The sequence below is a fragment of the Syngnathus acus genome, chromosome 13 (genome assembly GCF_901709675.1).
Source record: "Syngnathus acus chromosome 13, fSynAcu1.2, whole genome shotgun sequence".
Classification (NCBI taxonomy): Eukaryota; Metazoa; Chordata; class Actinopteri; order Syngnathiformes; family Syngnathidae; genus Syngnathus; species Syngnathus acus.
Window position 1 is genome coordinate 14,799,704 of NC_051098.1, and position 15,855 is coordinate 14,815,558.

Genomic DNA, 15,855 nt, shown 5'->3' on the forward strand with positions numbered 1-15,855 from the left:
AGTTGCTCTTCGTTGCTTGCGCCGGACGTTACTTTTGTTGGCAAAATGAACGAACAACACTTTTTAGCACCTCGCTGACTCACTTATAAAGGTGTTTTTACATCGAAATGACAAGTGGCGATGTTGGTAGTGAGTGGGGGGGGGTTGAACTTATCCGTTTGAATGGCACTGGTCCTCCTTGAATTTCATATTCTGGCGGTTTTGCATTCGCGCCACTCACTGTGTGTATGTGTGTTGCAGATGTTGATAAAGAGAAAGAGGGAAATGTTTGTGATAAGTGTAAAGAGGTTGAGAGGACGAGTAGGAGGGGAGCATGATGGGGGGGGGGGGGTCGTCAGATGGTGGTCGAGAGCACTTGTTTGAATGGGGGGGGGGAGAATGTATGTCTGCCAGGGTGTGTGTAGGGGGGTGGGGGGATGGAGGCGTGGTTTAAACAAAAGTGCCCCCCCCCTTCTTCCCCCCTCCTCCCGCCGTCCATTCCTCTCTCGCTGCGCTCTTCATTCTTACCTGTTCCAGCACTACTGGCTACAGCTCTCGAGTTGGTGCGCCACGTCCCCCCCGCCCGAAAAAACTCACCTCAACTGTTTTCAACGCTTTCCAGGATCACTAAAAGACATTTTCATCAATAACAACTCGCCGTGGGAACCCACCTTCTTTCTTTTCTTGCTGCTCGAGGACCCCCACCACTCCGCGTTAGACCCGCCACCATGCACTTGTTGTCCGTCGGCTCCCTGGGCTCCCTCGTCTTTCTCTTCGCAACCGTTCTCCGCCAAGGTAAGACTTATTTTGATATCTTAAGACATTAAATGGCGTTCCCGAGTGGTTATGGGATGATTGTACCGACTTCCGTGTGCTCCTGGCTGCCTCTGGGGGGGGATAACGTGGCGCATGCCACGCGCGCGCAGGTGCCGACGAAAAGTTAACTAGCAACCCGTTTTAGCATTTTGGAAGGGGGGGCTCAAATTTTCATTTTACCCCCAATTCTAAAAAATATCGTTTTAAACGTTGTGTGTCTTAGCTTTTTCAAACTTATAAACCTCTTGAGTATAACCGTTGATTATCGCCCCCCCCCCCCCCCCCCCCCCCGTTTTCATTCTGTGATTTATCTGGTTTCCGAGTTTGTTTTCTGGTCCGTGAACGCATCAAGGCCAATTCAGGCGGCAAATATTGGACTTCGGTTTGATTCGGTGCGCAACATATGGCCCTTGGGCTATAGACTCACATTCACACCATCACCGAGTGGCATGACAGTCAAAATAACTCCTTCAGTGACTTTCATAATCAATATGTGCTTAATTTGTTTTCCCACAAGTGTGTATTACCCCTGGATGACTTGCATACATAGCGCATGACTAGTTCATGCCCATCATCATGTGACGCTAGTTCCCTTTTGTGAGCTCCGGCTGAGCATGAGTTCAGGCTATGATTTCAGTTTCATGTGCTTGCACTCGTGTTTTATGCAGCTGGATTGAGCTTCCTGGATTACTGGGATTACGATCAGTGGTTTTGACGGGGCTGTCTGATAGTTTTGCTAAAAGGTCAGACGGCTCCTGTGGTGCAGGTTCTAATGGGCTGGGAATGCGGCATGTGGTTATGGATGCTGGGACTGGTTCTGCAGCATCAGTTTAATGTGTTTCTTTCTAACTCAGTTCCTCGCCTGCAGGCCAACAGGTAGCGGAACCGTTTTTTTCCACACTACTGCCTGCCTATTTATTAGCAAAGAATGCAGAAGCTCAAGGGACTGGACTCGTAGTTCTGACCTCAGCCTCAGTCACGCCACAGCTGTTTCTGCTGGAAATTGACCCCCGAGTAACACCTATCACTCCATTTATTTGTGAGGAAACAAATGAGTATTTTTTGCACCGCCGTGCCGTGCTTCACATCTTCACATGGTGGAGAAGTGCACCGGGTCGAGGTCAGACTTTTACGGCCCCGCCTGCTGCTCTGTGTGTGTGTTTAGGGAGTGATGGTGTAAACGCGTGCACACAACAGATGGTCACCCGCCTCAGTTCGGCTCGAGGTTCTTCTTGAATGATCACGGGGTAGAACTGCGAGTCCTCATTTAAATAATGGAGTCTGGATGAGATCATCGATAAACATAAACTCAACAAGCGATGTTTATCGCGAGTGAACAGATGAGCGCCGCAGCCATTTCAATTTTGTGAAGTCCTCGGGGCTGTGCAAAATTGATATTAAAAGTAATGAATCAACAACTGTTCATGATTACGAGCATCTGTAGGTTAAGCGCGGTTGAATTTCTTTTTCGAATGCAGTGCTGGATGTTATGTTGCACACGGGCCATATGTTGCCCACCCCTGCTCTCAAATCTGTGCTTACGAGCCACATAAAAAGACAAACTCAGCCCTAAATCTCTCCAGGAAGAGTCTGGAAAAGGTTTTTTGTTCACTCCCTCATCTCCACCCTACCCCCAACCCACCCCAACAAAAAAAACGCCCTTCCCCTCCCTTACCGCAGAACGCACAGCCATCCTGCGCTCGGTGTCACAGCTGGTATTACTTGTCAAGCAAGTGGGGCTCTTCCACCACTAATGGACTTAGTGGGGGCGGTGGGGGGGGCTCTCACACACCCACCCACCCGATTTCACCTGAGATGGATCCCCTCTTTCATCCCGCTCCGCGTCCCGTCCAGACTTGCGCGGCAGGATGTCGGAGGCTCCTTTTAATTGAAGGCTTCATGGCACGGTTGACAAGTTGTGTGCGGCTGTGTGTGCGTGTCCCATCTCGCCTTCTCTCCACAAGAAAGCAGATGGGCCCCTCTCCTCAAATCCACCCCCCCCTCCCCTTAAAAGACATGAAAACTATCCCTTTGTGAAAAATTCAGATGCGGTCCTGACAAGTCTGCCTGGTCTTTGACTAAAAAAAAAATGCTGCAGCTGTACTTCACTTTCTTGTCATTGGTGCTAAAATAAACAGGCTGTCGGTATCGGCCGTCTGCTCAGCCAGTAAATAATTGGCTCGGTGACGATATACAGGTGAAGCATATAAGTCAAACACGTTCCCTTACTGAATGTTTGTTCAGATTTACCCAAAACATCCCTTAAAAAATCTGGGAAACACAATTGATGTTTTCCAGCTTAAATTGATTGACCTTTAGAGTACACACGCACCTTTATTAGTCCTGTAATGAGAAAATTCCCAAATGGTTTCTGTGGAGTATTCTAATTTAGATTATTCATTCTCAGGAAATGGTTTTTTTTAAGCGATGTCAAACTGATACATGCGTTGAAATAAATCAGATATCTTTAATGGTGAATTAGTGTCAAAAACAGTATTGGTGCAACCATAGCATTCTTCTTCTACTATTTAAACATCCCCAACTATCATTCAAGTGCAAAAAACAGCTATTTTGAAAAGTATATATTTGTATTTTGTAGATTTATCAATTTTGTATCTGGAAAAACAACCACAAAGGTTCACTGTTTCAAATTAAAAAAAATACTTGTACAGTGAGTAGAATGAATCAAGGAGCTGCTTGCACTTTGTAAATAAACAAAATGGCGGCAAATATAAATTTCAATGTAATTTTGAGACAGTAGAAACATGTGGAAAGATGTTAGAAGTATTGGCGTAGTAGCTACAAGCTACTTAGCGGTTGGCATTGTTAGCTATAGTGAGTACAACTGGTTAACTGATATTTTTACAATGTCACCCTAATTTGTTCGGAATGTGCCATAGTTGACCGTCGCAGCGGAATTGCAAGTGTAAAGTAGCTTATTTCGAGTGTCAACGAGCGCGTGACGGCTGAGTTTCTGATGGATTCCGGCTGGACGGAATGTAAGACGAGTGCGCGCCCCGGCAACGCCATTATCTGCCGTGGAAGAACACAAAGCCGCTGAGATGCAACAATGAAAGTCGCTCAAGGGATTGTTGCATTCACGCTGTGGGTTTGACGCATTGTGTGGCCTTGAAACTTATTGTGAGGCCGCACGGAGGAAATAAACAATTTGAATTCCCGTTAAGAGGTTGGATTTTGTTGCCGTTGCTTGATTGTCATTAGTTGAACTTCAATGAAACGGCTGTCTCGGAGTGACAGTTTATATAGTGTACATACTGTTTATCATGTCGCTTTCACTTTTTTCACTAATCTGCTGTCGCGGGCTTGAGGGGACGTGCACACCCCGCCCAACGACAAGAGCGGCAAATCCAAACGGGCCAGGTCCGGCTGTAAATCAAATGGAGTGGCGGGACTTCCTTCCAGCGCCTGTGTGTGTGTGTGTGTGTGTGTGTGTGTGTGTGTGTGTGTGTGTGTGTGTGTGTGTGTGTGTGTGTGTGTGTGTGTGGTGTGTGTGTGTGTGTGTGTGTGTGTGTGTGTGTGTGTGTGTGTGTGTGTGTGTGTGTGTGTGTGTGTGTGTGTGATCATTGTAGTACAGCCCTGAAAATATCCAAATCAATGAATGAAATATGGAATTAGTACAGATACCAGTTATCGATATCGAGTGCTCACGATTGCTACCGATACCAGCCACGATACTTCAGATCTCTCTCGTGGCACATGCGTGGCTGTTCCGAACTCTTGCTTCAAGTTCAGGATCAGAACGGTTTTGATCGGTCTTCGCGGCTGCTGTTCGACTCTCCCCATACGTGACATCACTTTGTTTTCTTTAGAACACCATGTACTAGCGTAGCATGCTCCATTGTTTTATGCATCGCTCACTCACAATCCACCCAAGCTAATCGATGCTTCCGCCCTTCCTGTCTTTCTGTGTTTGCTCATCTTCTATTATGTTGATAATTTCCCCAAATACAGTCCGTCTCTGACAGCCTCCCTTCTTAATTGTCTTGTAATGACAGTCATTTGTCGCAGACAGCGAACTGCGTCCGCGCCGTGCGGCGCCACTCGATTTTGAGTCCTAATGGCGAGCCGTCGCGCGATGTGCAAATCACTTTAACATTTAAGAGCCCACTCGAATGAAAACAGTAACCTTGAGGGAGCACGGAGAGGTTCAACGCCCGCAGTTTTTTTTGTTTTGTTTTTCCTACCCGGCCGAACAGGTGGTCGTGTGTGTGGTGTGCGCGAGAGTGTTTGTTTTAGTCACCGTGGAGGGCCCCCGCACGTGTCTCTTTATGTTTCCCGTTGTGCGTGCATTTGTCGCTAGCAAAGCGCTCACTCACCATGCGATACACGACTCTCGGCTTTCCACCGTTATTGTTGGTGATTCGATTACGACTCTGCCGAGCCGGTTTTAGTCGCTGCCGGTCGGTCACAGATGCCATGGAGGAAAATGAACTTCCTGCAAGAAAACGGCTTAACTTCCACTGTGTCAAAGCCAGGAGATGTATGACTGACGTTGCCTTGAGTGAATGAAAAAACAAAATGGTTCCCAGGGAATAATTCAATGTGAAAAGGGGGGCTCTTTTGTTCACCCTTGACAGTTTTACACTCGAGATTGTCAGTAGAGCAGCAGCAAGTAAATCTTGATTACACTTTTGGTGATTGCATCGACCCGTTTATAGCGCATTTCTACGGGACACATTCTCTTACCCCCCCATTTTGATCCCCGTTGAAATAGCCTCTTCAGGCGTCCAATCTTGCTTTAATTTGCCAGTCAGGTGAAGATAGGCTCTTTTACGTTGACACCTGTTTAAAGCCGCAAGCTTTTTTTTTTGTTTCATTTCGGTTGGGAATTCATGTTGGGGAACAAATGGTTGCCTAATGCTTCACTAACTGAAAAAGTTTCCCACACCTTTTCAGGCAGGTCATTTGATATCTTGAACCTGTAAAAAAATACTATGACACACAATACCAGCTTGTCAAATACATACCAAACTGGTTTGTTCACCAAACACGTAATTAAGAGAATAAAACACATTATACTGTTTCTTTAACCAAACACTTTGTCTAACACTATTTTCTCTCTGCTAGCATAATGCTAGCATAAGCCAAAAGTGCTACAAGCAAGCTAATGAATGGCATCTGTGTCACGGTACAGTATAAACTTTTAAATCATGACTATTCTGTTTTTCCGGAATGTTCTGGGCACATTTATGCTCTATATTCCATGGAAATGCACATTGAATGTTTATCATTGGGTTTTAAAACATGTTTAAAAAATATGGAGGTTACTCACTGCAATAGATGTAAGGAGGATTAAATTAAAGTCTCAAATTGCAATAATAGTTGTCTGTTTTGAATCCAAAAGCTTAAACTCACTTTGAGCTGCATCCAGTAGCTTAAGATTACCGTGCTATTGCTATTTCTCTTATTTTGGCCATGGGCTCTTCTCCTTTGTGTTGTGCAAAAAAAATAACAAATAATAATGGTTTATTTGTTATCTGAAGAGTTGCATTGTTTCAGAAATAATGGCAGCGGGTTCACGCTGCCCTGCCGCGGCGCTGCTTTCTAAATGCAGGAACTGCCCCATTGACATGCACAAAAGTAGAAGGAACGGGTTTTTTGGTGAAGACCAAGAAATTGGGCAGACACAAAAAAAAAAAGTGAGGTTGCCTCGTCTTTTGTCATTGAAGCCCCCCACCCTCCCTTAGCTTTCACCGGACTCCCGCCGACTGTATTGTGTAGTCGTCTCTTTTCAAGCAAATGAGTGTATGATGGCGACTTCTTGCTCCTGTTCCTGTCTTTGTCATTAATATGGAGGAACACTCCTCCCTCCCTCCCTCCCTTCGAGGGAGCCGCCGCTCCCTGTTTCTGCACTCCGTGTGCAACCCACGCGCGTGTGTTTTCCAGAAAGAAGGAAATCACTCCTCCAAATTGAAAAGCCGGTGGCCACACCCATCTTATAACCGAATCTTTGTTCAAATTCTCCATTAGAGTCATTGCGGCGCTTTAATGAATTCCTGAAGAGGGCTCCGTTAGCTGCGGTGACAACGCAGCTACCTTGGAGAACGACTGCGGGGACCTGAGCTTTTGTTTTTTAAATGACACTTAATGAATGTTCTTTTGTTATTAAAATGTTATCTTATACATTTGGAAAGGCAAAGCAAGGGGCCGAGACACCACGGTGTTTGCGGCAGGGGGGCTCTTACTGACTCATAAAAAGAGGTTAGCGCTCCATCTCTGATGCATGCGACGCAAGCCCATAAAGTCATTAAAGTCCAACGCTAATACTATTGTATCAGACTTTTATTTGGGCTTTGTCCGGGTTTGGGAGAAGTCACTCGGGTCAACACAGCTTTTGTGCTTTCATTCAAAGCCTCTGGCCCATAAATGAAACACGGATCCATTGTTTTTTTTTTAAGCAAGCTCTGTTCGGGTTCAAAGGCTGTGTTCACTTTTGCCACATCTGTTGCGAATTTTGTGAGTCCTTCGGTCCATCCTTCCATCCATTCTCAACATTGTTTATCCTGTTCAGATCTGTGGGGGGGGGGGTTGATTTTTGCATTTATCAACGAGAAAACGGACTGTTGTTGTCCACTAGGGTTGCCATCCTCAACATCCACATTATAATAACTGTGACTTTGATTGTGTGTGGATTCAAAGGTTGGAGCTGGCCAGGTGAGTGACATGGGTGTCGATGACTAATAGAGTTCAGAGGTCAGTTTCTGGCCTGTTAACTGGCAGTTCAGGATCTCAGCGTCTTGCTCAAGGCCATGGCAGTTGTGAGTACGGGTGGGAGGGTCTTGAACCGGGGTTCCCCCTGGTGGCTGATTTTAATCTCTTGGCCATGATGTGTCCTTTATTCCGATGGGGAAAAAAAAATCCTAGACCTGGACTCTTGAGTCGATGTTACTACTGAGGAAGGATTGCTTTTCTTTCTCATGACTTTTTCCTTTGGCGCCCAACAGAACAGCCCCCGTGTCGGTTGCTGACCTCACATTCCTGCGTCTTTGTTCAGCTCCAAAGTCCGCCACATGGACAGCCCGAAGCCATCTTCAACGACACACTGCTTGCCGCCAACCCGTAGCAGACAGCGGCCCTCATTCACGGGAGGCTTGCTCACATATATCAGGGCCTGGAATTGAAAGCATTCACTTGGTGGAGACAGAGGATAGAAAAAGCAAGGCTGTGTTCCAGGGTCATCACGCCACCCGTGCTCACGGCATTTGTAAATTTCTCCATTTCTCCTTCCGAAATCTCTGGAGATGGGGAAACTTTCTGAATCACGTAGTTGACCTTCATTTCTGCACTATCAGGCTCGATAGCCATGATACATCCGGGGAGGGACGGTTGACATTGGAACACATCTGAATTTAAAACAATGAAGTTATTATACTGGGTGGAAAAAAAAAATCCATGTGGAAAAACGTTTCCTGCGATCCAAAGTTCTCCGTTGTTGTGTTTTATGAGATGCTGAGTCTTCTTGCTAACTTTATTATTTCTGGGAAATGATTGTGTTTACACACTGCAGGAATTCGCAATCAAAGATCCTGTAAAATAAACTGTGACAAAAAATATATATATTTTCGATTCCGATAATTAAATGATGCCAGTATCAGGCGTTGAGCCAATTAGTCCTCAAGTCATTCGTTTCCCGTCCCACCTCCGTCTCAACTCTGGAGTAGCACAAAAGGGTGAAAATCGGCAGGTTGACTTTCTACGTCGATGCCGTTAAAACCAAAGACAACAAGTCGGAGAATGCGGTGTAAAAGCTTCTTGCCGGTGTTCCCCAAATTTGAGTTTTAATTTAAATAAGTGGCAAGTGTTTACGCGGCAATTACTCCCACAAGCGAGTCTTTGTCTGGTGCTTAAGATGTTTTTTATGATAAGACGCTTTGCTTTGCTGTTGAGCATTCCGTAGCGCCACTGGCAGACCTCCCGGGGAAGGTGAAGAGATGCTTGTCTGGTAATTGGGAGTGATTCTTAATTTACTAATGGGATGTCTGAAGAGGTCAAACGGCCTCGCGTTTCCCCCGGAGTGAATTGTTAAGTATCACACTGCGTCCCTCCGCTGCCATTTTAATGCAGACTTTTTATGCTGATTTATCCCCTCGGTGCAAACAAATCACCGCGCGCGATATTACTTTGCGTGTTGCGTGCCGTATTATAGCCGTGTCTGGATACTTTAGAGAATGAGGTCTTTGTTAAATTAACTTTTGCCGCGCATAAATTGAACCCATTATATTCTGTGTCATTTTCACTAAAAGACACTTTGATTTGAGCGACAGTCCGTCAGAGGAAAACGTCAAGGTTCGCAGTCTGCTAACGTTAGCCGTATCACTTTATACGAGGAAGTCAAGCGAAAGGAAAAGAGCCTCCGTCATTTGTTACACGAACATTTAAGACAGTAACGGCTCCCGGCGGATTTCCGATAATGAGATCATTTTGTTAAATTTCATCTTGGGCCATTTTCTCCCATGTAACACTTGAATGATTATATTCATTTTCTATCTCTTGCTGTTGCTTGCTCCAATTTCCCCACCTTGTGTCATTATGTTTAACATTATGAGAACAGGGGCAGGAACATTTCGGGTGTAATTCATCCGTGGCTCTTGTCACACCGCCGGATGCTACGCTAGCAGTTGTGGTTGCAGGAGCTACTTTGACATGTTGACATTGGAAACGCGATTGATCAAAACGAATTACCTAATTGTATCGTTTCTTTGCTTGAATGTGTTCGATTTTCACATTTATGCTATTTTTATTTTATTTCATTTTTTTTTTATTTGAACACACGTCTATATTGCCTTTGATACTAATCCTTCGGGGGACCATGCGTGATTTCTCTGACATTCCTATTTTGGTGTGGAAACAGTAAAGGTGTACCTTTTTTTTTTTTTTATTCCCCTAACAAAAGTTTTTTTCTCTTCTTCTGGAGCATTTGCCTGAAGGCGTCTGTGTTCGTCTGACCTTGCAGTAGAAGATTCCTCCCGAGACCTCCTGAGACAATGTAGCCTCAGTTTGCTTGAAGGGAATAATATGTGCAAGAGATTTGTTTTTCTTCTCTTCGGGCCATATATTGGATATGGGAGGAAAGGCGGGGGTGGCACATTTTTTTGAATTGACAGACAGGTTGTTTTTTCTTTTTTTTTTTTTCTTTGCAAAGAGATGTTTCCCCCACCGTCTGTGAAGCTCATCAGCAGCTTGATCTGCCCGGCTCATGCTGGACACAAAAGTCTTCCAATTGTAGCACACAGAAAAGAAAAAAAAACCAGCAGCCATGTGAGGCTGATGGTTTAAAGCACTTATCTTGATGTATGGGCTTCCCTTCATGTCTTGATGGAAGAAGAAAATGTAATGGCCACCACTAATGAAATTATTATGCCTTAAAGGACCTTTGGACCCATGACGCCAGCGACATATGTTGAATTGCATCAAACGGAGAATGGTTATCCCTTCCTGCCCAAACAAAAGAAGCAGACCAAGATTAGTTCTGTTGTGACATTTTGATCTACTACGCAGCTTTGGAAGAAAAGAAAATAACACTATTATTGACCGCGTATAGTCAAAAGACAAATGTTCTGTTTAATTGGATAGAAGCTCACTAAAGGAAACACATTTATAAGTTCCCGTGTTTGCTGCAACAACAACAAAAAAGGCTCCCATTGAGATCAATTACATTTGCAAGAGTTCACTTAACCCCAGAGTCTAAATTCTTAAGACGACGCAGGCACTATTTTAAGAAACTTCATATAAATGTGAGTTAACTGGTCCATCCGTAGAAAAGATAACACGTTCTTAACAATGTTTAACTTTAGGGAGGAAGGGTAATAAATATTAACTGTCACAAAAGTTCAAGAGAAAATAAAGCACGGATGTAACGTAAATGTGAAACCATAACACGCATAAAACCTAACCCTTTGATTGGGAACTGTACAGCAGTAGAAATCATTTCTTAGTTGTTTACCTAATCCAACCCAGCAGCGCCTGGAAAGCGGACTTTAAACCGATGATGATGATGATGATGATGATTACCTGTACATAAAATATTTTGCCTCATCTCATTTTGGATATATCATAGTTTGAGGTGTTAAGAGAACTAAAAATATTCGAATCAGTCAGTGTTCGGCTTGTTTCTCCGCTTAATAGTCAGAACTGTTGTTTTTTGGCAAAAACCAAGCTATATTCTCCGCTGATTACTAAAAAACAAAGAAATCTCGAAACAGGCTTTTTTTTGCTCTTTCGTTTGGTGTGTCTTTGTCTTGAAAGATCAGTCCAACTGTCTAGTTGTGAATGCGTTAACAAAACTACCATCCTTGGTTACCGGTGCAGTGTGGACTATGGACTCTTTTGAAAATAGACACAAAATTCCACGGAATATGGACACGTGGGTCCATCTCAGGGGGGTCATTTATGTCTCAGACTGTCGTGATATGGAAACACTTGCTTGATTTTAGTTGCACTCTGAACAGCCATCTTTTACGCTGATTAAATGAAATATTTTAATCCCCTTTTTACTTAACTCGTCAAAGGAAATAAGGTTAGTGGTTTGATCAAAGAGGTTAGCCTTCGCTCCACTGGAAGACGTGTCATGTGGAAAACCGACAAATTATATTCTGAAAGCATGTACATAGTCATATTTGTGCTTTTTCTACATTCCGCATCTCGAGAGCTTGAATCAGAACGCACTTGAAAGCGTCATGCCCTCTTAATATCAAGCAGACACCCGTGCTTATTGGCATGGCGAGCACAGCCCACTCAGGTCCTCAGCGAGAGGGGGTCAGGAGGTCCGCCGTTGCCTTATGAGTATATTGCAACATGCAACACATCAACTCGGCCTAAGGTGAAAGTACCGGCGGCGGCGGCGCGACAATCGGCAGCGCAAAGCCATCTGCTGAGCGAATGCTAATGCCGCTTAATAGTTTGTGCTGTTTATAGACTAACAAGGCGTGAAGCGCAGTGCATGGAAATCAGGCGTTAATGGAGCAAGCACGCATGGGGTGGATATGAAAAGTCGACACACCCCTGCTCAAATACCAGGCTTTGCCGATTAAAAAAAAAAAAATCACGAGATTAAAACTCTTTTATTGTTAATATGATCTTCCACCATTCAGAACACCTCTGATGAACCCCAAATCAATTTCAAATGTTCTAGTTGGCTTGTCCTTATTTTATTTCATGAAAAAAAAAAAAAAGTTTTATTTAATTTCATTTTATTTCATTGCTTTCTAGCAGAAGCCTGAAGCTAGCGTACTGTGCTGTAAGAAGTGACTAATATAATGTTGAAAAGCATGTCAGAACAACTGAAATGAATTAGCAGTTATTCAGACTCGAGGCACTTTGAAAAAAAAAAAATGGTGGCAGGTGTGTGATGACTCCCGCTTAACTCGTTCACTGCCATTGACGGCTATACAAGTCAAAGATGTATTTTAGTGACTGAGTTACAGTTATAAGAGGGTGTGCACACTTATGCAACATAACCTCAGTTACTTGGTTCTATTCTAAAATATTCTCATTGTTAATGTCATTTTTTGATATCACAAAACCTGGCATTTGAACAGTGGTGTGTCGATTAATGTCCACTGTAAATCAATTAATCGGTCTTTTTTTATTTTTTTTTTTATTTTACTGAATGCCTCAGTCAGAACCTGATGAGGCTCTTAAACGCAGTAAAAGGGGCTGCATGGTTGTTGACTCGTGGAGACAAGTGATAGACTCCGGGCTCGTTGGTAGACCTCATTTACATTCCGCAGCAGTTTAGTCACCTCCAAAATATAGTCATAGCGATAATGGAACGTATAGGCGACCCGACAAGTCCTCCCGGAAGGAGACTTTAATCTGTTGCCGCCAGCTTGGCTAATGTTGAAAACTAATATGATTCATCGCATTGCTTCTCGGTCGCAAGGATGCCTTTTTGTCTGCCGCGTATTGACTTTTTCCTCTCTGCTCGTCATGCATCTTACCGGCGGCGGCGGTTAGAGGTGATCCTTTTTGTTTTGTTTACCGACAATTTGGTCGCCGTCTCGGTGAGGAAAGGAGCCTGAAGAAAATGAGATGACAAACTAATCTATTGTTAGCGGAGAGCCCGCTGAGGTGGCACAGTCAACCAAATGCGCCAGGTTTTTTGGGGGAAATAAAATGTCGGGAAACTTTTAATGTCAAATAATTTCAGGGACAATCTCCTGAGCATCTTACAGTTCCTTGCCAAAAATATTCATTTTTTTTGCACTTTCTTGACGTGGAAGACATCAAGATGACAACGCTTACTTTGAAAGGGAACATATGTAAAACCAGTCCTGGAACATTTCTGACAAACCTGCTATTTAGAGTTCAAACAAATACAGTTCAACAGAATAGACCAAAGTTCACTTTACAAACCTTTACATGTTTGCGTACTCTTTCTAAATTTACACACACATCGAGATGAGAACGTTCCTGCGAGACAAACGGGGCCAGACCGATTGATGACGAAATCCATTTCACGCGAGAAAATGAATCGATTTCATTGATCGGTTGTTTAAGACTTTCTTCCGCTTTTGTGTCATTACGGCGCAAGGGGAGCCTTTTAGGTGATGAACAAAAGTGATTAGGAATGACGATCAATATACAGTCATGACAAGGAGTCAGCCCTTGCTCCATTTCCAGTCGGTGGCCTCTTAACGTGATAGCGCTTAAAGAGATCCCAGCTTTACTGCAATTTAAAACCCTCCTCGAGTTGATTACGTCTCCCCGTGATTTCAGGCTGTAGTTTTAATTACCCCGACTAAACGGTAGACTTTGTAAACAAGTCCAGCCTCGCCTTCCTTTGACAGCCTTCCTTCCCTCCGCCGCCGGTACGGCCAGCAAAATCCCATAGATCCACTCAAATCCCCGCAATATATGGAAGGAACGACGAGGCGAGCCGCCAAATGATGTTTTCGTTTCTAGTGCTTCTCCTCGTACACGCCTGTGGCTAAAACCAAGGCTTCTCTTCTGCCCGGAATGCTGAAACGGCTTTTTATCACCCCCCCTGAGTTAAGAACGGCCGGAGAAAATTCTTTTTTGAACACAAGCTATTGTTCAACTCCGGTAACCAAATGTGACTCCGAGAGTGCTTTCATAAACTGCGGCAAGAATTAATGAACAAAACGCAGCAAGGCGACAATAAAGCTCGCAGGATCATGCGAGGGGAAATTGAATGGCTTTTCAGCAGGTGGATAGATTTCATAAATTGTGTACAGCTTCTTTTATCTGCGCCTTATAAAACTCAACGTTGTTGCCTGCTGCCCACGAGGAACGGACACTTATTTTTAATAGGCGTCTTTTGATCGCTGCTTTTAGGTAATGAACTGAGAGATTACAGCGCATGGGTGGGGGAAAGTGTTTTCCTATCAAGGGTTCAGTATTTATAAAGCCCTCCGAGGGCTCTTGGAAATGTATGAAAAAATATGATGGAATGATATATTAACAGTATTTGTGGGTTAAATGTTTTGGGGGGGTTTATAACGGTTCCGCTCAACTTACTTGAAATTGTTTTCTTGCTCCGTCTTTGTATATAGACCAAATCAATTGACTCTTCAGGTTTTACTCATACTGAAAAACTCACTTAGGATCTTTGCGACTCCTAAAAAATTGTCTCCATTGAGGCAACATTTGGGAACCTCATTTTAGATTTAGTCTTACAAAGAACCCATTTTGATTGACAGCCAAAGTCATTCCAGCCATTATCAGGGGATCCTTCAAAAACAACCTTGTCCTAGATGACTGCTGACACTAAATCGTGAGAGAATTTCAGTTTTTCACCATGGCTCACCATAAAACATAAAACTCCAAGATTTTTATTCCGCTCCATAAGGTCAGATCTTCACCCCGATGTCAGGCAGAAATTGAGCGCGAAGGTTACTTGCACTTAGAAATCAATTTGACTCGAGTTCACCTGTCACAATCCCCCCCATTTTTTTTTTTTTTGGGGTGGGGTGAGTTCACAAATAAGTCGCACATCATTTCCGCACGTTACCATTCTAAATATAATGAGTTTTATCAACGCTGCTGTGGGAATCAGGATGGCAGAACCCGGGTGTTGCTTTTTAATACCTGCAAATTATTTGCTAATCCCATTTGCACTTTTAAACCTCACGTATGACTGAATCCACACTATGTCTATTTTCAGAGTGTAATATCCCGGCAGTGAGTCACGCGTGAATTATTACGCTTTTCTCATGACACGCGTTGGCCATTTGCTCTCTCTTGAGACAAAAGGTTGAGGTCAGTGCTTCCGGAAAAGCGGATGTAAACTAAATGCCAGAAACATTGGCTTGGCTTATATCGGGAATGTTTAATGGAAAAGGAGGAGGCGGAGTTAATGGCCGTGCTTGGTTAATGGCCTTCTGTTGCCTTTAATGGCACGTCGTTAATGGGAGGTGCGCTCGGGTGTTTTGAGTCATGACAGTATGGATTACTCCCACCATGGCCCGGACCCCCCTCAAATACATAATTCACCAGATAATGGACGTGATTTCTAAGTGCACTCAGCGCTCAACCACTCCAGCCGGCTGGAGTCTTTAAGAGTGGCTCCTCTGCGGACGCAATTTATGATTTTTTTTTTTTTTAAAGAGGATGCTTGTGTGGTCGGTCCTGTATGGGTAGGAAATTATTTCAAAGACTAATGATGGTGCTGGTGAGATCAATTTCGCTACCTTATGGCACATCATTAAAATAGTGATAATCACCATCTTTACTTGGGTAATATGCCTTTTATCTTCCTCATCAGAACAATACAAAAAAATATAATAAACGCCAGTGGGGAACGTGCGAAAGTCTGCAAGCAAAACTTTTTTTTCCGGAACCATTTCAATTAAATCCTGATCGACTGCTTTGATTGTGCCGCGGGTGCCTTCAGAGTGAGACTGTAATGAATATTAAAAAAAAAAAGGAAAAAAATATCAAGCCTGCTTCCTAATCAGAAGGGATAAATGTGAAAGAATCTTGCCGTTCTTTGTGTTTTGTCGAGTACGTTTCTCTCCCGTGCTGCACCGAAGCTTGAATGTTAGCTACGAGACGGCCATTCTGATTGTTCCGCCGATG

General features: G+C 43.8%; 1 protein-coding gene across 3 annotated transcripts in view; it reads left to right on the forward strand.

Annotated features, from left to right (window-relative positions):
* Positions 1-457: 457 nt before the first annotated feature.
* LOC119132214 (CD166 antigen homolog) overlaps positions 458-15,855 on the forward strand; it is a 31,719-nt gene continuing 16,321 nt past the window's right edge. For all 3 annotated transcript variants that reach the window (XR_005099814.1, XM_037267276.1, XM_037267277.1), the window contains exon 1: positions 458-774. Coding sequence is in view for 2 of the 3 variants with exons in the window: in XM_037267276.1 (XP_037123171.1) it covers positions 708-774 (67 nt within the window). In the remaining variant the exon portion in view is untranslated. The remainder of the gene's footprint in view (positions 775-15,855) is intronic.